This window comes from Topomyia yanbarensis, chromosome 3, assembly GCF_030247195.1.
Source record: "Topomyia yanbarensis strain Yona2022 chromosome 3, ASM3024719v1, whole genome shotgun sequence".
NCBI lineage: Eukaryota > Metazoa > Arthropoda > Insecta > Diptera > Culicidae > Topomyia > Topomyia yanbarensis.
In genome coordinates, this window is record NC_080672.1 from 326,723,057 (window position 1) to 326,745,964 (window position 22,908).

A 22,908-nucleotide genomic window follows, 5' to 3' on the forward strand; every position below is an offset into this window, starting at 1 on the left:
GAATGTGAGCATAAAAAAACACAACTCTTCATCACCGCGCTAGCCACTGCAGTCGCGAAACCCGGTTGATATTCTGCTGAGTGCGTATAGTCTAAAGTTAATGGTGCAAACCGGTTCCACCGACTCGTTCATTCATTATTCATTAAATGAAGCGGCAGCGAAAGAAAACGCAATTGTGTACGCAAAAAAAAAAGAAAACGCGCATCGTGGGGGAAAAAGAATACGAAGTAGTCAAGTAGAAAAAGAAGTTGCATCCATTCATAATTTTTCGAGTGGGATTTCAGTGTGTCTCGGCGTCGTCATTTTTTTCAATGGATCAAAAAAATTAGCCGAAGAAAATTGCAGTAATACTGTTGTTAATAAATTTGTTCAGCTATTTCGGCGAACAAAAAATCTTTTAACATTATACGACCTGCTGTTTACGGTGGTCCAATCTTCAATCAAATTTTCCCATTGCTCCTTTATAATAAGACTGGCCTAAACTAAGAAACACCATCGGTTATCTTCGAAATACCCAAACCACTAAGACCTGTTCATCCGCTGTAGTTCACACTATCGACCAACAACGAATTCGTGGTGGGACACGGTAATAATGCCTCGGTCTGAAGGTGGTCATTTTCATTGACCATCACCATCAGCCATTCGCAAAACGGTTGAACTACAAGCTTTAATTTTCTCTCCATTCATCATTTTTGTTGTTGTTGTTGTTGCTGCTGCTGATGGCCGTTTATGTCTTTCGGTCGGTCAATCGAAATAAGACCCCTTGCTTCTGCTCACCCCTTTACAGCAACCTGTGACAGGTGCATCGGCGATCTGGGCAAAAATCTTGGCTGCTGCGCTTGCTTGCTACTGCTCAGCACTACGGTCAACTCTACTTGTGGAGGTCCATTTCCTACCATCCCACGGCTCCGCCGAGGTGTGTTGCGATTGCGTTACCCGGGGCTAATTTTTCAATAATTGGATGCTCCATCGTAGGCATTTTTTTGCGTGTGAAGGCATCGCGAAACCGTGGGGACAATTTCCGGTGCTCTCCCATAAAGCGGTCACGGCTGGGTCGGGTATTTTGTAAACATATTAAAATTAGTAATCCATTCGGGTAATCGATTCTGATGTGCATTTTTAGCGAACTTAAATTTATGTTTTTAATGATGCTTCCTGCCTACGTTCGGTTTTGACCAACGGTATTCCGCAGTAACTTGGTGCTAGGTTTGAGTTATTGATAGCTTGACTTTCCATTAACTTGTTATTAATATTGATTCCAAATTGCTGGTTTGAGACAATAATTAATCTAGTTCTCAATTACCAAGGCTGTAGAGAGAAATTGTGGGCCCGGGAGTCCATCATAAGGGCTCCCTCCATCATCGTAGATTTTTCGAACATAGATAGGTTAAGCTCGAAATCTATTGAAGTGATAGTTAGTTCTCTGCTCTTAAGTATAGTTCATATAAACTTTTGTGTAGAATACACCGAGTGCTGCAAATTGTTTAATTTCCGTCGGTCTTTGTCCGCACTGAGTGTTTATCACCGATTCCCTTGCGAAGGAAGACGTGACACAGAGTTTTCATCTCAGAAAACCTCACCGACCTTGGCTGCGATTGAACCCACTAGGCTAAGTGACAGTCCACTCATCTATCGGTGCAGTCTATGATCAAAATGTGATGTATACCAAAATAGTATCGGTCAATTTAAACACTTCTAACCAAGCTCTTTGAATCTTTTCTTCTTTATTCGACATGTTATGATTTCTTTTATTAGTATATCTCTGCTACACGCTATCTATACTCATATAGGTACAAACGCTCATGGCCTTTGCGATAACACAAACCTGGCCACAAACGCGACCATGCAATTGCAATAATCCACTCATTCTTACGTCCGCGATTTCGCCAACATGAAAACACCCCGGTAGTTAAGTAAACGTCAAACATTAAGCCACCACTCGCGCAATCATGAAACGGTTACGTCCGGAAGCCTTACCTCGGTCCTAGCAGTCTGGCCTTCAGTTGAACTAATCAAAAAAGTAACGCTCATATTCACTAAACAACACGTTCCATGGTGACATGACCTGAAACTCTAGTGATATGGGGAAACGCACTCTCTTCTACCATCTACACCATACATCAAAAATTAAGCATCAGATTCACGGTCCGCGCGCGATCATCAAAAATACACGCTACATGATTCTAAAATCGAAATAATACACGCGAAGTCACATACACGTAACAAACATATTAATATACAAATGCTCGATCCCTTCGCGACCATCCACGACACCTACACCCGCGATATCGTAAACATGATAACATCCTGGTGATAAAGTGAATATCTCAGCTCCTACAAAGTTTTAAACGCGGTCTCAAGCGTGAGCCTAAAAACTCTTGCGCTCGCACAATCATGAATCGGTCAATTCCGGAAGTTTCTATCCTTGATATCGGCAGATTAGCTCCATGCTTTCAATTGTACCAATTAAAAAACAAAGCTCTCATATCCACTGGACAACACATGGCGATATGACCGGGGACTCTAGTGATATGGGGTAACTTACTCCCTGTCAGAATGTGAATTGTACACCGAAAACTAACCGGAAACCATTACCCTCTGTCTAAATAACTTAGGTTCATACATTTAGTTGGATTAATCAAAAAATAAAGCTCATACCCACAAGACAACAAGGCATGACCAACTCATGGCGACATGACCGGGAACTTTGATGATATGGAAGATCTCATTTTCTAGCCGTACACCAAAAATAAAGTATTAGATTCACGGTTCGCGCACAATTATCCAGGAACACACGTGAATATGCGAAAGGCACACGGGTATAAACTAGAATTTATACACGTGAAGCTACATACACGTTAGCACACGCGACATACAAACGCACACGCAGATCGAACACGTTAACGTACAAACGCTCGAAGCCGTCGCGATGATACACGCGATCGCGAAGTCCCTACGTCGCCACATACCTGAACCGTACAATGAATATCACATTCAGAATCACGGCCCGCTACAATTGGCCTTAAGAAGTGTTTTATTGTGCGCCATTGCCTGTCTTGTCTGTAAATTGTAGTATGTGATTCTGACGGGGAGCCCTTCCGAGAACCTAGCTCTACAGCTCCAGTAGGACAACTCCCGAAAAAAGACCTTATTAAAAAACTCACAATTACAAACTTATGCAAATTGCAGTAGTAAAATAGAAACGCATTAAATTTAAAAAAAGGCAAAAGGAATATTCAATGGAGGTAGTATTTAAGCTTGAGCTTGAGCTTGTGCGACCACCCCTGGCTGCTACTCCGTTATCGATCGGGACTAGCTGAAGTTGCACAGGGAATCAGTAGATAATTATGCTTAGGATTAGCGAAACATCTTTCAATGTGCAACTCCTGGTAATCTCAAAGTTTTTCTGATCAATACCGGCGCCGGCCAGGCCCGAACGTAGATCGCGGAAGAAAACGGAAGGAATTGTTAGTCCGATTGTTTTTGCTAGAGGCCGTATATACTCCTGCACACTCCACAAGTATCACGGGAGGAGGATATTTATGTTAGTAGAGTATAGAAGTTGGATATACTTCTTCTTTACCGACGCCAGAGAGGTGATTCCACTACCTGGACTAGATATCGATCCACCAATTTTTTCGTGGACCGGGGACCAACGGCTTTACTTCCCTTCCGAAGGAAGACGCGACCGCAGATTTTTTCACCTTGAACCCAGGCCAACTGGAATGAGTGGCGGTCACGCTTACCACTCAACCACCGGCGCCGTCCGTTCAATGGAGGTAGAATTTAAAGATAGAAAAGCAAAAGACATTTTAAATAATGGAAAAACATTAATAACATACAAATATTCAAAAACTTACAAATATCCAAAATGAAGAAAATAGAAAACAATAGAAAAATTGAAATTATAAAGGTCGTAAAAAATTTGGATAAAACAGATTGAATAAATGAAACAATCAAATTAGACAAATGAAATAAAAAAAATTAGACTAAAATGGAGGAAATAGAAATATATAGATAAATAATGAAAATCGAGTGAACGACAAAAGGAAGAAAAATGAACATTACAAAAAAATGTAAATAAATACAGAAATGAAAAAAATGGATCCACTGAGTTAGATGTAATAATAACAAACTGTTTAAAATATAAATAATTTCAAAAAAATAAAAAAGATCAAAAGAATGAAAACAGGAAAAATGCTGAAAATATTTCAAACTAGAAGAAATGATGAAGAACGACTGTTGAATAATAAAAATTAAAATAAAAAATCTTTGAAAAATACAAAATTGACAATTTTTTAACCCTTGAGTGCATAAATTTCATTTTTCCTTGGTATTCGTTTTTCGGGTTAGATAGGATATATGCCTCTTGTTGTGGTTTTATATCACAAAATTCGGTATGGTGTCAAATGGCAGCAGTATGCATTTAAGAGTTAAATGAACTAATTTGGAACTGAATAAGTACAATGAAGTAATTGAAACAGAAATAAATGGAAACAATTGGACGGGATAGATTGAAGGAAAAAAATAGAAAACAGGAACAAGTGGCAATAGCACAAATACAGACAAAAGTGAAATAATTTGTAGAAAACATGTAAAATCGACATAGTTTAAAGAGGTAAAAATGGAATTGCTAGACAAAATGGTGAAACTAGGAATATTGCAATAAAGAAAAATAAAGGAAAACTATAAAAAATGGGTTAAATGGTAAATAAATTCATATAAAGTAAAGCTTAAAATTAGATGAAATGGCAAACAGAGAACAGGAGCAAAACACTAAAAGATCAGAATCAAATAATGGGAGGGATGCTCAAATGAAAACATAAAGTTCAAAATTGTTTAAGTGGGCAAAAAAGAAAGTGCTAAAGGTAATGGAACACAACAATAAAGAAAAACTGAAGAATATAGAAAAAAATCAGCATAAATTTTCAAATTGATAAATTGAGTACAGGAAAATTAACAACAAAATAAAAAAACTAAAATGAAAAAATTGAAAAAATGATTATTTATTAGAAAACGAGATAGATCTAATAATGAAAATATGAAAAAAGTGCGAATGGGGAAAATACTAAAATATGAAAAAATAAAATTTAGTGGAATAAATTCAATATAATCAATCGAATTGAAGGATAAATAAACAAATAAAACAATGGATGAAACGCAAAAATTAAAAAAAAAAAAAAAAGCACGAAAAGATTAACTGAATCGAAAAAAATGGAACGAATATATAAAAATTAAACGAATTTTAAAAAACTGCAGGAATGGTAAAATTTAGAAAGGGAAGTATGTGGTAAAATATATAAAAGAAAATGTATAACAATACATGGAAAGTATAGAAAGATTATAAAACCTGGATGAAATGGAAAAAAGAAACTACAAAAATGCAGAAAATTAAAATATGAAACAATAGAACATGAGCATCATGACCGTACAATTCGTAGGTGCTCCTCCGTGGTTGACCAGAACAAGCGAAATTGTACAGAGAATCAACGAATGGGGCCTGGAAGTAGGCATCCATTCTCAATGTGCACGTTTCGAGAGTTCTATACTTTGAAATGCCAATAACGGGGCCGGCCACGTCCTTACCGTCATCGGGAAAGTAAGGAATGTTAGTTTAACAAACGTTGTTATGGAGACCGTCTATATATCTGCATCTCCAAGTTTGTCACCGGAAGGAGTTTTTGTTAGTTGGATGGGGTAAAGAGTTACATAAATCTGGATTCACTTTGATAAGTGATACGATCACTATAACTCGCAGAAGTATTATCAAGTGTTCATTATTCTGGGCAGCCGGCTGCCGAGAATTATTGATAGATTTATCGTTTGTTGAATTAATTTAGAAATACTCGGTTTGTAAAAAAAGCAATTTCAGCTCCGGTTTGCCAACAGTTCGGGTGATACTTATGTTTAATTTAATCAAACGGTATATAAACGATTTTCTTATTCCCACGAAACACGACATTCCAAAAACAGTACAATATCATGAAAAGCCATGACCTTTAGCGTCTCGAGATATTTGTCGAAATAGATATCGTAATAGCTATGTAATTGAAGATTTCGTAATACAGATATTATTTATCGTGTATAAACGTTGGTATTTTAGAGCAAATAAAACGAAAATTATTTATAAATTTCTTTCTCCGCGAACCATTGAATAAGGGGCCGATTGATTTGTTATTTGTGCGCGTTTTTAAGCTAACTAAAGCGTATATTAAACGCTATAAAATAAGCACTACCGCAATACCGGAAACTACTAGCCTTGTATGTCGAATATTCAACCGATGACGCTAATTTTTACACTAATTACTAGAACTAGTAACTGGCTTATACATGATTAAACAGCCATAATTTCACTCAGACAAGACTATGCGTATTCTCCACGCACATAAAATGCCCAGTGGATTAGTTTCCTAGTTGGTCAAATAAACACTAAACAAACAAAGAAATTAGTTTGATCAGTCCAAAGAAATGTCAGCTCGATTGGCATCAACCGGCGGATACGTGTTCCCTTACAATGTCATCAAATCAAAGAATATTTAAAATTACATACGACAAAATATTTGAAATTCTGAATATAACAAAATGAAAACTACTTAATTATTAGCAATAAAATAGGATCGGAATAATTAGTTGCTTAACCAAGGATCATTCTCAAAGATAGCACTGTTGATGAATCACCTTATAAAATAGGTGATAAGGAACGCTGATGAAAATAGCTGACCAACACATTAAAATATGGAACAATAGAAGAAGAGACAAAATTGGAATGATGAAAAACTCTAGAATATATGAAGAATATAGAATTTGTCCGACGAAATGCTAAAAAATGTAAAAAATTAATTTAAATCATGAAAGTTAGTTAAAGATGAAAAAAAAAACTTTCGGATTCTATTTAATTAATATTTTTAAGTGAACACGAGAAATTATTGTCAATTGTTTTCGTCGTGGATTGTCATGTTCTTTCTTAATTAGCAATGGAATTTGTGTTTCCACATCGTATCATCAGAATCCGACACTAACTTAGTGATAGGACTAAGCTAGCGTTGGATTGACGCTAGCTCCAAAAAACGTAAAACACTATTTGTGTTTCTGAGCAAACCCTTAGACCTGCGTGATGTCCTACAAGAAAGGAAATTCTTATTAAGCTGATGCGAATTAACAAAACAGAAACTTGGTTTAGCTTAACAAGCCAATGCAATGTGCACTATGCTGTATACCCTGCCCCTGTTACTAAGTTAGTGTCGAATTCTGATGAGACGAAGTCGAAACGCAAATTCCGCAACTAATTTAGTTATAGGTTTCGTGCTCTTCACGTGCACAGGTGGTTTTAAACAATTTTCTCCTTAATGGAGAAAAAATAGTTTTTACCCTAAGGAGAAATATAGCGTAATGTTTTGTTGAGTTATTCAGAATGCGTTTCTCGAATCCTATTTAACCAATAAGTACTCCGACCGAAGGTTTCTGAGTTGTCTTCTTCTTTTCAATAGATAATTTCGTGATTCATTTGACGGTTACGACGGATTAAAATAAGTAGAAATAGGAGTCACATATGGCGTTGAAAAGATAAGAAATTGCAATTAGACTAACTATTTTAACCGCATAACTTAAGCAAAAAATAAACCATTGTTTTTTAAAACACATCTGGTCAAGGCTTCCGTCTGTCACGTTACATTTTTACGCATATTTCATAAGATAAGTCATCAAAAACAATAAAATCATATTCTATCACAACTGCACATTGTTAAGGTCACTAAGCCGCACATTTTTTCTACAGAAAGTTTTTTTCTATCATGAGCCGTTTTCACTTTATTGTCATTTTGATACGTCTGTCACGTTACACAATTTTCGCAGTTAGTTTTGAGGTTGCCCGACTAAATAGCAAAACTCTGTTCCGTTGGCCCCCAAATTTGCATGAAAACAGTTTTAAGTTGAAGCTTAGAAAACAAGGAAGAGTTTGAAATATAGTTTTCCTGAAGAAAAACTTTGTTTTCGATTTTATGCAGTATTCTCAATGATCTGTCACGTTACAACCAGAATCTGTCACGTTACAGTTCTGCATTTTCATTGAAACAAGGATATCAAATCAATCGTACACAAATCATCCTTAATCTAGGAACTGAGTATTAACGGGAAATTTCATGTTTATTTTGAAAAACATATTTTTTTGATGAACAAACGTGAAAAACTTTTGAAAAGGTCGTAATTTTACGAAGTAACATATTATGTCGAAAAAAATCCAAAATAACTTGAAAACATTTGCATTTTTAAGGATAATTTTTCGTGAGCATTTTGAATTGAAAACCCATTTTGAAATACATTCTATAACTAAATTATTTAAAAAAAATTAAATAAAAATTCAAAATTAAAAGAATTATTGAAATATGCTAAAACTTTTTATTGTTACTTTCTCTACGATGTAATTATATTTTAAAGTTTTTTTATTAGCAATTAAATTTTAAACGTGTTATGTTTTTTTCGTTTGGCATTTGTGAGTAATTTATCAAAAGGGCGTATTTTCATTACTAGATAGTTTTGCCGAAAAAAAAATCAAAATATTTCGGAAATTTTTTCTTAAGAGCATTTGGCTTCGAAATTATATTTAGTATTAATATTGTATAAGAAAATTACATTTATGACTGGCAAATACTAAGAAATTTAGAAGAATACTTGAAGTTAAAAATGCTTTCTTACTAATATCTTCCTAATAGTGAAATTATAGTTTCATCAGATTATAGGCTTTCGTTAACAAAAAAAACATTGTTTTTCTGTAATTGCATTTTCGTTTTTTTTTGTTTTTTTTTTTAACAATGTATTTGAATTTTTAACATCTTTTTGAAAAATTTCACCAAAAAGTATTCACAGAGAACAATTAATTCCCTAGAACTCGCAATCATATAGTTTTGCTGCACAAAAGGCGATTTTCGAACTATATATATTGAAAGTAGTGCATTCAAAATCTCATACGCCCTTTTTAAATATTACTCTTGAATAAAAATTGTTTGTTTAATATTGAAAAATACTTAGTCTCCCATATACATGAAACGTGAAAGGTTTCATCAAAATCAAAGATGGTCATCAATATTGACGCAATTGAATCAAACTTGAAAGAATTGCTTTATAGCAGAAAAAATCTGTCACGTTACATAAGATAAACTGTGTTTTCTTAAAAATTAATGAAACTTTAAAGTTTTCACAATACAGTTTCAAAAAGTAGACTCAAAGTAGTAAGAAAAAATGCAGGTTAGACATTGTATGCATGCTGCTGTTGTGGTCCACAAAACTTTTTTGAATTTTTGATCTGTCACGTTACAAGTTATTTGGTTTCCATTACTTCACAACTGAAAATAAGCAATAATCCATATTCATCAAAATTTATTAAGCAATTTCATCAAATATAAATTAGACTACGATAGAAAAATGTGGTTGCAAGCAAAAAGTTGAAAATATGGATTTTGTTCACCTTTTTATCTCCTTACGGTCTTTTAATCATTTTCAGGTCATGCAAGTAGCATCAACAAACTTTCATAAATGACAGACATGAAATTTTTTTCTGGGATCACCATTCATGTTTTTTAATATTAAAGGTTATATACATACGGAAGACAAACAGTTTGACGCAAAATTTGATAAAAAATAATTTCGCCTGTGGTTGCCATTTTCGGAGCCTTGACCATCTACAGATTGCAAAGTTTCGAATTATTAGTAAAATGCGAATCAAAATCAATTTTTCGAGAGCCTGGAACTCAAAAATATAATAATTTTTTAAATAGTCGGTCAAAATCCATGAGATAATTATAGTAACATATAAAATAGAAAATGAATCTAAGTCTTTCAATACACAATTTACAAGAAATGATCTTGTATATTTGCCCACCACACGATAAAAAGGGTTTTGAGTTTTCAAATATTTCTTTTGATTAGTCTTTCATGCAGTATAAATTTTATGATGTAATTTATGATAGAAATTGGTTCATATATGGTAATTTCTGTTTTCGACTGGACGAACCATTGACTATAGTTCAGCTTGGCCTTATCAGTTGCAACACCTTTATTTTGTTATTGTCCATAGAATCACTTACCGCGTCGTCATTATTTCTACAGTCGATAATACGTGCTTTTAGAGAAAAATATTTTTATCCCATTTACAAAATTCTTACGAAATCAAAAAAAAATCATGATGTTTCACCAAATCACCAACATTGTTTATACCATGAAAGGTTTGATCTTTTAACTGAGAAAAGCATATAATTGTTTTCCAACTTGCTGCAATTTTGGGTGGGAGTAGTTGGTAAATTGATTGCCTTGTACGCAGCGCACCTGGGTTCGAGTCCCGATCCCGCACATAGGGTTAGAAATTTTTCATATGAGATTTTTCTAACCAGAAGAGGCGAATGACCTTAAGGTTAAAACCTCTATAATCGAAACAAAAATTTTAAAAAAAAATGCTGCAATTTGGAGCTATCCTAATTAAATCATTTCAATATTCAAACTCTAATGGGAAATTAAATAAATTGCTATTGAAACATTATTTGTCAGAATCATTCCTTCTGTTCAAAGTTTGGGCCCCTCTTCCTCCTTCGACGGCCCTGTCAATTACTTAAAGGTTTACCACTAAAAAACGAAAAAGTGTTTTGATTGCCTCATGTAAAAAATAGACAATTTATGGCAGTGGATTGGTCTTAGACATACCATGGAGAAAACCACAGCTATCCACATCACCGAATATGGATTGGTTCCAGCTCCAAAGTAACGACACAGCCAGCATCATATCCAACTGCTGCTTTCAGCTCGTTAAGCACCCGTAAATAATCCGGACCGTACAACAATCTACCTCTAATCTACTGACCCCACTTGAATTGTCACAGGAAATTGGAACGGTGCCTCCTCTTCCCACTAAAGCCCACGGCTATGCTCTCATTAATCGTCATAATAATAGCAACATAACCGCCCTGAAACCGTTAACTGTTACGGCCCTCCTCTCGGAAAAAGCCTGCACCACCGCGGCGCGGCGAGAGTTGATCGTGAGGCATATGTTACAGCCGTGCGCCATGCTAAATACCTTCCCAAATGAGTGATGTAGTTGAAAGTTGAATGAATGAATGCAACATTCGAATGAAAGCAAGTTAATCGGAAGTTGGTCCGAAACCGGCACTCACCGACCGGACATTGCATGCCGCGAGCGTGTGCGGTCTAATTATTTCAACCGACCAGCAGCACCGGCACCAACACCAACATGACACCCTGCACCAGCGTATGACATGTCCAACGGACGGACCGGATCGGTAAACAATATGTACGAGCAAGCAAACCGGACGGAAGTAACATTCAGCGAATTATGCGCCGCTGTGAGATCGGCCACCAGACCGACGTGTCGCGGACGGGAGAGACATGAATGGTGATCAACTGTTGGTCCCATACAGAGAAGAACCGGACGCTGGGTCCGGTCACGTCCATCATCATCGCACCCGGTGACAAAAGAAAGAATGTGTCGCATAGCCGCGGAGAGATTATTTGTAATTTGGCTCCAAGCGTCGGTAGACCGGTCGATGGGAATGATGTCACTTCGTTATTTGGAACTGCAGAAATTTGGCCTAGTTGGTCCTTTTTTTCTTGGCGACGGGATAGAATTTGGGCATTTATTAAGTCAACGAAAACATTGTTTTCAACTAGCATATCTTGCTAAGAGTAAAGGAGCTAGCAAACGTAAATGCGGCCGAGCAATTAACGGAAGGAAAAGTAAACATAGAGAGAAACGCTCATTTGCACTTAGGACCTAGAAGATGCCCTTACTTCGAATGATCGCCAATTTCGAGCAGAATATCAAAATTAAACAAGAAAAATCTCCTCGTTATTTATTATTCGACTTAATTTATAACACAAATTGATTGAATATCACCACTTTAACATGAACGAGTGTATTAGCTATGGAATTTGCGTTTCGACTTCGTCTCATCAGAATCCAATTCCAACTTTGTGACAGGACCACGCCGCCGGACTGACGCTAGTTCCATAAAACGGAGATACAATTTGTGTTCCTGAGCAAATCCCTAGTCAAGCGTGATGTCCCGCACGAAATTGTGTCTCCGATTTTGGAACAGCGTCAATCCCGCACTAACTTCGTCCTGTCACTAAGTTAGTGTCGGATTCTGATGAGACGAAGTCGAAACGCAAATTCCATAACTAATAAAGTTATAGGTTTTGTGCTCTTCACGCGCAAAGAAACAATTTTCTCCATAATGGAGAAAACATAGTTTTTACCATAATTGTTTCCCACTATGGAGAAATATAGCATGGACGAGTGAGAAAATGAACATATTTTTAATTCTTGAATAATAGTCACTATTTGTACTTCAGTTTGTATAATGAACATGAATCATGACGACTGCCTGTAGTTTGAAGATATTAAATTTCTCATCAGAAGGATTCGTGTCAATAAATGGCGCCAGTCATTTTTAGAGTTAGTAGCCAAGTGAAACGATGATAATTCAATTAAGACATCGAAGAGGTGTACTTTCCAGCTGTCGATCTTCCGGGTAGTGTTTTGTTTGTAGTTAAAAGCGATAAGTTTTAGCACATTCACTTCAAATGTTTGCCGTTCTAAAAATATATTGTGTAACGGGAGCTGCTTTCGACAATCGTTTCATATATCTATTTCTGACTTAAAGAGTGTTACGATCAAAATTTAGTCGAACGCTAATGCGTGTAAATCGATTATTTTTCATCAAAGAAATCAAAGATCCTGTACAACGTGGCTGCTCAATGTTCACGCCGGTTTGTAGATCGCTTCTCGCATTCAACAGTATTAATTGGCTCCACTGGTTCCTCGATTGGGTAGAGGTCTGGCGTATTGCAAGCAGGGTAAAAAAATCTCATATCTGTTCGATGAACGATGAATTTCAATGATTTTTTTATTTCGATTATAAAGGTTTTAACCTTAAGGTCATTCGCCTCTTCGAGTTAGAAAAACTTCTAAAATTTCTATCCCTATGTGCGGGGTCGGGACTCGAACCCAGGTGCGCTGCGTACAAGGCAATCGATTTACCAACTACGCTACGCCCACCCCTGAATTTCAATGATTTCACCTTCATATTTTTACTGCTTACTTCGTTACTAAATGCATATAAAACAAAACAATAAAGACAAATCCTCTTGTTTCGATTCTATGAATGCGACTTTCGTTTTGCTATGACAATCCAAATGTTAATTATCGTTTTTATTTAGACTCAGTTACTTTCGATTCTCGTTTTAATGATCACAAAATCAAATTAAAGCAATGAGCATCATAAAATATAAATAGAACGCAGTAAGCACTAAAATATGCACACCTATCGTGCTCGGTAGGATGCGTCAACGCGTGATTGGATGGACTCTGATTAACGCAAGGATGTTTAAGTTGAGGATCAAAGGCCGTTTCTTCAACTATAGCATCATCAACGTACACTGCCCACACAATGGGAGACCCGACGACGAGCAGGAAGCGTTCTATGCGAAGCTGGAGGAGGTGTACGACGACTTTTCACAACGGGACGTGAAAATCGTCATCGGTGATATGAATGCTCAGGTAGGACGGAAGGTAATGTTTAGACCGGTAATCGGGCCAAACAGCTTGCACACCGTATCTAATGACAACGGCCAACGATGCGTGAACTTCACAGCCTTCCGTGGCATGGTAATCCGAAGTACCTTCTTCCCCCGAAAAGATATCCACAAAGCCACCTGGAGATCATCTGACCAACGCATTAAAAACCAAATCGATCACGTTCTAATCGACAGACGTTTCTTCTCTGATATCACCAAGGTTCGTACCTACCGCAGTGCGAATATAGATTCGGGCAATTACCTAGTTGCAGTATGCATGCGCTCAAAACTCTCGATGGTGTACAACACTCGTAGTAGTCGGACGCCAAGGCCCAACATCGCGCAACTTCGGGACGCCGGGGTTGCCCAAGACTACGCACAGCGGCTGGAAACAACACTACCCACGGAAGAACAGCTGGGCGCAGCTACTTTTGAAGATGGCTGGAGGGAGATCTGTTCCACCATAGGAAGTACTGCTATAGCGGCACTAGGTACAGCGATACCGAATCGAAGAAACGACTGGTTCGATGACGAATGTAAGCAGTTAATATAGGAAAAGAATGCAGCACGGAACGAGACAGAATGTGGAGCGATACAAACAAGCACGGAACAGGCAAACCTCGGTCCTCCTGAAAAAGAAGCGCCAACAGGAGGAACGACATCGCGAAGCAATGGAACAACTGTACCGCGTAAACTAGACACGGAAGTTCTACGAGAAGCTGAACAGTTCGCCCAAAGGCTACGTTCCGCAAGCCGATATGTGCAGGGACTTAGACGGCAACCTTTTTACGAGCGAGTGTGAGGTGATTGAGAGGTGAAAGCAGTACTATGACAAGCACAAGGTGAAGCAGCAGAGGACGAAGGCGGTATGGCAACGGATCTTGGAGCACGCCGGCCCCTCTTCTCCAAGAAGTCAAGGAGGAGATCGGTCGGCTGAAAAACAACAATGTGGCCGGTGTAGATCAACTACCCAGCGGGCTATTAAAATACGTTGGTGAAACATTGGCTAGAGCGCTGCACTGGGTAATCGCCAAAATTTGGGAGGAGGAGATTCTTCCGGAGGAGTGGATGGAGGGTGTTTGCTCAATCTACAAAAAGGCTGACAAGTTGGATTGCTGCAACTACCGCGCGATCACACTACTTAGCATCGCCTACAAGGTCCTCTCCCAAATTCTTTTCCGCCGATTGTCACCATTTGCAAGGGAGTTCGTGGGGTACTACCAAGCGGGATTCATGGGTGATGTACGTTGTTCGACTATCAGCGACACTCTCGAGTCCCTTTGAATCTCGAAGAGGGTTACGGCAAGGTGATGGTCTATCGTGCCTGCTGTTGAACGTTGCGTTAGAAGGTGTAATAAGGAGAGCTGGGATAGACACGAGTGGCACGATCTTCAGGAAGTCCGTCCAGCTTCTTGGCTTCGCCGACGACATTGACATAATGGCACGGAACTTTGAGGCGATGTCGGAAACGTACATCATACTGAAGGCGGAAACCAGCAGGATTGGATTTGCCATCAACGTTTCGAAGACAAAATACATGAGAGGAAGAGGTTCTAGAGACGACAATGTGAACCTCCCATCCCGAGTTCGGATTGACGGTGACGAAATCAAGATGGTCGATGAATTCGTGTATTTGGGTTCACCGGTAACCGCCGACAATGATACCAGCAGAGAAATTCAGAGATGGAGCTTGGCGGGAAATCGTGTCTACTTTGGACTTCGGTCGAACAAAATTCGCCGCCGCACAAAGTTGATTATCTACAAGACGCTGATTAGACCGGTGGTCCTCTACGGCCACTAGACCTGGACTATGCTCGTGGCGGACCAACGCGCCCTTGGAGTTTTCGAACGAAAGGTGTTGCGTACCATCTATGGTGGCGTGCAGATGGAAGACGGAACGTGGCGCAGGCGAATGAACTATGAGTTGCATCAGCTGCTGGAAGAACAATCCATTGCGCATACCGCAAAAATAGGATGTTTGCGGTGGGCTGGACACGTCGTAAGAATGTCGGACGACGACCCGGTGAAGATGGTTTTTGAGGGCGATCCTACAGGAACGAGTTTTTTGTTTTATTTTGGTCCCTCACAAATTGCCTGTTTATTTTATCGACTATAAACTAGCTCTTTCAATGAGTTTCAACGTCGCAAATGCTTAGTGTGGAAGTTTACCGTGACTTAACTTTTTGTCGGTTCCGACAGCATGAAGTAACAAGCTACTTTACTGATTCGCATTTCTAATTTCAAAAGATCCTGACTCCTACGGTAGCAGACAAAGGGTTAAGTCGCCGGTAAACTCTAAGCTTGTTTATATGACCCTTTTCTAAACTTTCACCCTTCAACTCCTTGTTCTCTCTTAAGTACCATGGCTCTTAATATTGAAAAATATACTTTCACCTTCCAGTCTCTTGCTAATTAAATGCCGTAACAACAGTTGACAAATCAACTCAATAGGTCTTTAACAAAAAAATGGTTAGCAAAAAAATGGTAAAAATAGAATATACTCCAAATTTTTGAAAAAATTAATCAAAGAAAAAACATATTTCTCGATGACTCTTAACAATGTATCTCATTTGGTTTTAACGAATTAACCTTTACAGTTCTAGGTTTTAATTTTTCTGAATTTTTTTGTTAGTTATGCTCTCATTTCGTCAATTTTCGATCGATTTGGGTGTAACCAGCTTCCAGTAACCACAAAACATTGAAAACCAATATGGATGTTATTTGAAACCGATTTGTGAATAGAAGACAGAAATTGGTCATCGACGCCATTTTGAAAACGAAGATGGCGGTTTACGGTTACCACCAGACAGTGAAAACCATCACCAATAATGGTGTCGTTGAAAAGCGGGTGGTCAGTGGAAGATGAAAATTGGTGATTAGCGCCATTGCGAAAACCAAAATGTCAGCTTCCGGTTACCACAATACAGTGTAAATCATAATCAATATGTGTGTAATTTGAAAGGGGGTGGTCAGTAGAAAACAGCAATTGATTTCTGACGCCAATTTGAAAACCAAGATGGCGGCTTCCAGTAACCGCAAAAGAGTGAAAACCATCATCAATATGGATGTTATTTGAAGGCCGTATAGTTAGTAGAAGACCGAAATTGATTATTGATGCAATTGAAAACCAAGATGGCGGCTTACGATTACCACAAAACAGTGAAAACCATAATCAGTAATGGTATCATTGCAAAGCGGGTTTTCAGCAGAAGATGCAAATTGGTGATTGACGTCATTTTCAATACGGTTACCACAAAACAGTGAAAATCATCATCAATATGGCTGTTTTTTGAAAGGGGGTGATCAGTAGAGACCAAAAAAGGATCATTGATGCCATTTTGAAACTCAAGATGGTTACTTCCGGTTAGACGCATGTGAGCAGCCGCTGTCGGAAATATTTAACATACACCGACGCTGAAACTGTTCCACGCCGAGTATTTATGATCTCAAATATTTCGACGATGGAACGTGTAAAGGCGCTATAACCTAGGATCATTAGCCAGAACAGGGCCAATAACCTCTGCTTCATCCCAGGAACTTAGGACCAAAGGAATGACATTGACCCGCTTAGCAAAGTCACTCCCAACGATTTATCAAACCTCCATCAAATTGAAACGGTCGGTACGGTTGTACACGTTTCTTCCTCATTCAAGATTCAAAATTAAAATTTTAAATTTATCATTAAATGAATTATTTGATTGCCGTATAATTTTAAATCATCAAAATCTGCAATTTTCCGGGATCTAGACTAGACTAGAAACTACTATGATATAAGCTCACTCAGTTTCCGATTACTCGCTTTTCCCCTGTTGTATTTATGTTGATGACATCGCACGAAAAAAAAGTTGTTCCCAGATCCGTGAATAAGTGTCATTAATACTGAGTTGGTTTTTTGTGAATTTTATTAACCGTTTCCGCTATGCCATTACCAAATCTTTTTTCTGTCCGTAAATTATGAATATTACTTGTAAACAAAATGTTGAATCGTGATTAAATCCATAAATCTACATTGTTTACGAACCAACTGTACGATGTGACTGATTCATGATTTATTACATCTTGGTCATGGTTTTAAATTATATCACAAAGCTTAAACAGTTTTGAAGTTTTAACATGAACTATTTCATGAAACTAAGAATTCATGAACCCATTCATGCCTTTTGAACTGGTTCATGATCAGCGATCGTGAAGTAGATCCCAAAATCTTAAAATACGTTTTTGCATTCATGATCCAGCTCATGAAAACCTGTAATTTTGTGCATGATCTTAATATCGTTACGTGAAAAACTCAGACATTCATAGATGCGTGAACAGGTTTAACAATAATTTACTGACTTTCTGCGATATATTGTCCGAGTTTCAGAAAACCAAACGTCACTTGTACTGAGATTTCGGTAAAAGCTTTTTTTTGCTGATTGCTCGGCTTTGTAAAACTCGGTAAAAATTGTGAAAACAGTATTCAATATTAAGTATGTGCATACCAAGTGGCTCCGCAATGAACAGGATTATTGAAAAATTCCAAAATTTTGGGTTCCCTAGTACACTCATTAGTATCGTCTCTTCAAAACAAAACATTAAGTATTATTCCGACCATTAGTATGGCACCACTCAAAAGAAAACGCAAACTAATTCCCAAACCCGAATAAGTATTCGCTGCGGTTTAGCAACATTTGCAATATTTTCGGTTTACATTTGCACCAACACACCAGCACCGAGCAGCAGTGTGCTACAGAGGCAAGATATTATGCAAATCACACCGGTATAAATTGTTGGCGCCTGCCAGCCATCTTTCCTTCTTAACGATCCACTCACTCGGCCAGATCTCCGTCCGCATTGATCGACGCGTTTCATTTAATTCGACGGTCACCCGTTTGTCATTATTGACCAGCACAGCTTTTAATCATTCCCACGCAAACCTAGTGGTGGCGTTTCTTGAATTGACCGAGCCAGCATCGAACCGGCATGCATCACCGATTGTCCGCTAGTCCGCGATTGTGGCTTTTAAATTCCTATACATAATGCTTAGTTTGTCTCGCTCGAACCTGATCTCCTAATCTTTTAAATGACGGTATGACTACCTACCGGCGCGGTGGAATGCTGTCAAGCCTTTTCCGCTTTATTGCTCACATGATTGCTGGGGGCGCCCGAAACGGATCCGGTTTGCTTATTTTTGTCGCCAGACTAGCTTTATTGATTTATCGATATATTATACCCTGGTGAATGTTTGCAAACTTGCTCGGAAGGATATTTTTTGCGCTGGTCTCTCGTTCGCTGGAGAGCTGGTTGGGACGAACGTTTCCTGCCAACGGAATTTTTGAAATAAAAATAACATAGAATTCCGCATACTTCAGTGTCTGTTTGTCCAGAGTAATATGCTAAATAAGGTTTCGTTTTTCTATTTCTATTTCCAGTACTCTGGTATTCGAATCGGTCCTGTCGTCAAACGAGATGTTATGAAGGCCTCAACTATGCTGGAGCACGAGAATCAGTAAGTATCGTATGAAGATTAGGAAAAAAAATACTAAGCTCAAATTAGTTATGGAATTGGCTTTTCGGCTTCGTCTCATCAGAATCCGACACTAGCTTAGTGATAGGACTAAGCTAGCGCCGGATTGACGATAGCTCCAAAAACGGTAGAAATAAAATTAAATATCTTGTATATAATAATAGCTTGTCTCTTTGAAAATTATGAATTGCAGCAATTTTAAATTCCTTCGAAAAATTTGTGTTGATAAGTGAAAAATAATAGAAACATATTTTTGTTTTTTTAAACGCGATATTTTTTCGGGTTTTTAATATGATATTTCAATTGAAGATTTATCGAGTACTTCAGATGAAAGGAATTTCAATAAATCGAACAGCTTTTTATTGCAGAATTCGAGGTGAAAAACTCGCTATGTACCGACAAAAATAAAAATGATCAGTTTGTAAAAAATAGACAAATTGTGATTTCGTATTATGCATAGCATTGGCGAATTTTTGCCTTTGATTTTTGCCTTAAAGAAAATGACCTAATTCTGGTCTTAAAAGTATCAAATATGATTTACCTAATGGGGCAAAGTCCATAAGGAAAATCATATTTAGATATGAGAAAATGCCCAAAAAATATTGTCAACTAATGCAATATATTGGCTTTCACATTGAACTCTTACTTATTGCCTAATGATTTTTGTGTTTTTAAATTTTTCGTAAAGCCATTTACTAAGGTTGCTAACAGGGAAACCGACCAAAAAATGAACCAATGGCATAGCGGAAATTAAACACTCCAAATACGATTTTTCACTCTACTCGTTGGGATTCGAACCACACTTATTGCAAGTATTCTCATTTCTCATTCGCCACATGTGTACCGCCAGATCGTTCGTCTCTCTGGCTTGTGAAAAGTGGATCGAGGAGGAAGTGCGTGTGATCAGCCTTTCTTCTGCCGATAAGTTTCAGAACAAAAGTTGGGCTTTTTTATTTTGTTAAAATCTCTGGCATCTCAAATACAAGGTATATCACAAAAGTTGTAGAAAACTTTCGAACCTGTTAGGCGAAATAGATTAATCAGATTGGTTAAAAATAAATTAAAAAGTCATCTCATCGTATTAAAAAATTAAAAATCCAAAACTCCAAAACTCGAAAACACAATTAGCAATGATTTTCGTATTTGGTGGTCCAAAATTCACCAGAAAATCACAGCGAGATAAAAATTATTGCCTGTTTCAAAATCTTCGCACCTGCATGTGTGTAAGATTATGAACCCTAATGGTTCCTGGACGTAACGATTTCTTGGTCCAAAGACGCAACATTCTTGCAATACATTTCAAAATGTACACGAGCAACACGAAATTTCTGTTTTTGAAACCAGCATGTCGCACGGCCTTTTTAAATTTGTCTAGTTTTTCATTTTTTGTTTCTACTTTTTTTGTTTTGTTTAATTATTTCGATTTTTAATCTGTTTTCTAACGTTTTTTGCATTTTTTAATGAACATATTTTTCATTTTTCCACTTTACCTTTCTTGCCTACTTTTTATTGTTGTTACCATTATTTTCTTTTGTTCTTCTCTTTATTGTTTCATTTCCGCTTTTTTCAAAACTGAAATTTCCCTTCCAATTTTCATTTGGCTGTCTCAATACATTATTCCTTTACTTTCCTTTTTAGCAGTGGCAAGTTTTATATCCTTTGTTTTTGCTATTTTTAATTTATTTTACTGCTTCATACTTGAATATCCCATTTTTTCCATTCACCCATTTCTTCAATTTAATCCAATAGTACCTGTTTTATATTTTCTATTTTTCTTCATATTTTTCATTCTTGCATGTACATACAAGTTCTCTTATTCTTTATAATTTATCAAAAAAATTTGCGCCATTATTTAATTCAGCCACATTTTTTCAATTTGTTCAATAATTTCTGATTTTGCCTTCCACTTGTTCTGTCGATTTATTTTAATTTGTTTTTATTTATTCAATTACTCTTTTAAATTTTCTAAAACATTCCTTATTTCATAGCGTAGTTGGTAAATAGATTGCCTTGTACACAGCTCACCTGGGTTCGATTCCCAACCCCGCACATAGGGTTAGAGATTTTTTCGAAAAGAGATTTCTGTAACCCGAAAAGAGGCAAATGACCCTAAAGATAAAACCTCTATAATCAAAATATTCTTCATTTTTCCATATTTATTTCCGCATTTATTTTCTTGTACACCATTTAATATTTTTTCGTTTTTCTTTCTTTCATTTCTTTAAAAAATATTCAGTTTTTTCAATTTTTCCATTTTTTATGTTTCATCTTACTTAATTCTCTTGTTTTATTATTTTTTCGTTGATGGTCTAATTTTACTTTCCATATCACAAGTTTCTTTTTATTTTTTTAATTATGTAGATTTTTCCCATTTCTTTTAATTCTCTCCCATGTTCGTTATTATTTTATTTACATTGCCTTGTTTCTTCTATTAAAATATATGATATGAACTACACTATTTTAAATTTTCTCCACTTTTTCATGTTTTCCATTTGTCTATTTGGTTGTTTCATTATATTTTTTGCTTAATCCATAACATCAGAATTTTTCGCTATGTCGTTTCTCTTTTATTTCATATATTTATCTATTTTGCGTATCTTCCCCACACATGCTAATTTTTTCTAATTTTGGTATTTCGTTTACTTTTTCATTCTTAATGTTTTGCTTTATTTTTATTACTTTTTATTGATTTCTCTAATGTTGTACATTTCCACCATCTCATTTTTTTCTTCTATTTCTCATTTAAATTTCACAGTTTAACCCTAACTCCCCTAGGTTGAGGGGTTTGACGGTATTGTAAACATCATCAAGCATATTGTGTGCTGCAGTGCTAAAGAACGTCTGACACACAATCGCTTTAAGATGGTTATTGCATTACGCCTCGATAGTGGTGCATCGAGGAGACCGAGAGGGCTTATATGCCTTTTTTATGTTTTGTGTTTTTTTGTACCCTGCACAAGCCCTAACTAACCATCGGCCTGTGCGCGCTGGCGTGGCACCCTGGCGAGTTCACGTAGATTGAGTTTTGCTGTGGGCCGTGTTTGCAGACATTGTTCCATAGTTTAATCGCATTGTTGGTGGACAGGGCTTAGAGTGGGGGACATTGTGTGTCCATTTATATCGGTCGGCTTCGTCATCGTGCACAGGCTAATTAAATTAATTAAATAAATGTATAACTAGAAACCTGATAGTGGTCGTTATGTAATAACTGTAGATTTTAGTACTAGTGTTGTTATTGTTATGTGCTAGTCGTATATCTATCTGTGTATGTGTTCGTCTAGGTATTTGTGATAGCTGGGTCAGGAAATGGATGCAGAATTGGCGTATTTGATAGAATAGTGGGTAATCCTTCCGGTGATCAATTTGTGCATTCGATTCTATTCATTCGGGAAGATCGGATTGGAAAAATTAAGGTAGGGGTACATTACATTACTCCAATTGAACAATATATGGAAATAAGCATACCAATGGAAAGCTAGAGGTCTTAGCTAATAACTTATGAAAGAATTAATTTAATTTATTCTGTCAGTATGATTATTAACAATTCAGTAAAATGATAATTTTTTACCATTTTGAAAAATGTGGTCGGTTTTCGGCATCCTAAGAAAATTTACTAAAAATGGAAAAATATAAATTTCAACTAACATCAAAGGAATTATGAACATCATTCATTATCAGAACCTTACTATGTGTATGTGAAAAACTGGTACGAATATTACGCACTGCTAATGCACTGACGGATCGCATTCACTGCAATTGAGTGAGTTTAAGGCAGTCCATTTTTTACCAAAGCTTCACACAAATCAGTTAGAAGTCCACGCTGG

The 22,908-nt window shown here is 37.0% G+C and overlaps 1 protein-coding gene across 1 annotated transcript in view; it reads left to right on the plus strand.

Annotated features, from left to right (window-relative positions):
• Window positions 1–22,908, plus strand: part of LOC131689640 (eukaryotic translation initiation factor 5B) — a 409,123-nt gene that overhangs the window by 121,554 nt on the left and 264,661 nt on the right. Inside the window, exon 5 of the mRNA XM_058974874.1 lies at window positions 18,990–19,066. Coding sequence (XP_058830857.1) covers window positions 18,990–19,066 — 77 coding nt within the window. The remainder of the gene's footprint in view (window positions 1–18,989; window positions 19,067–22,908) is intronic.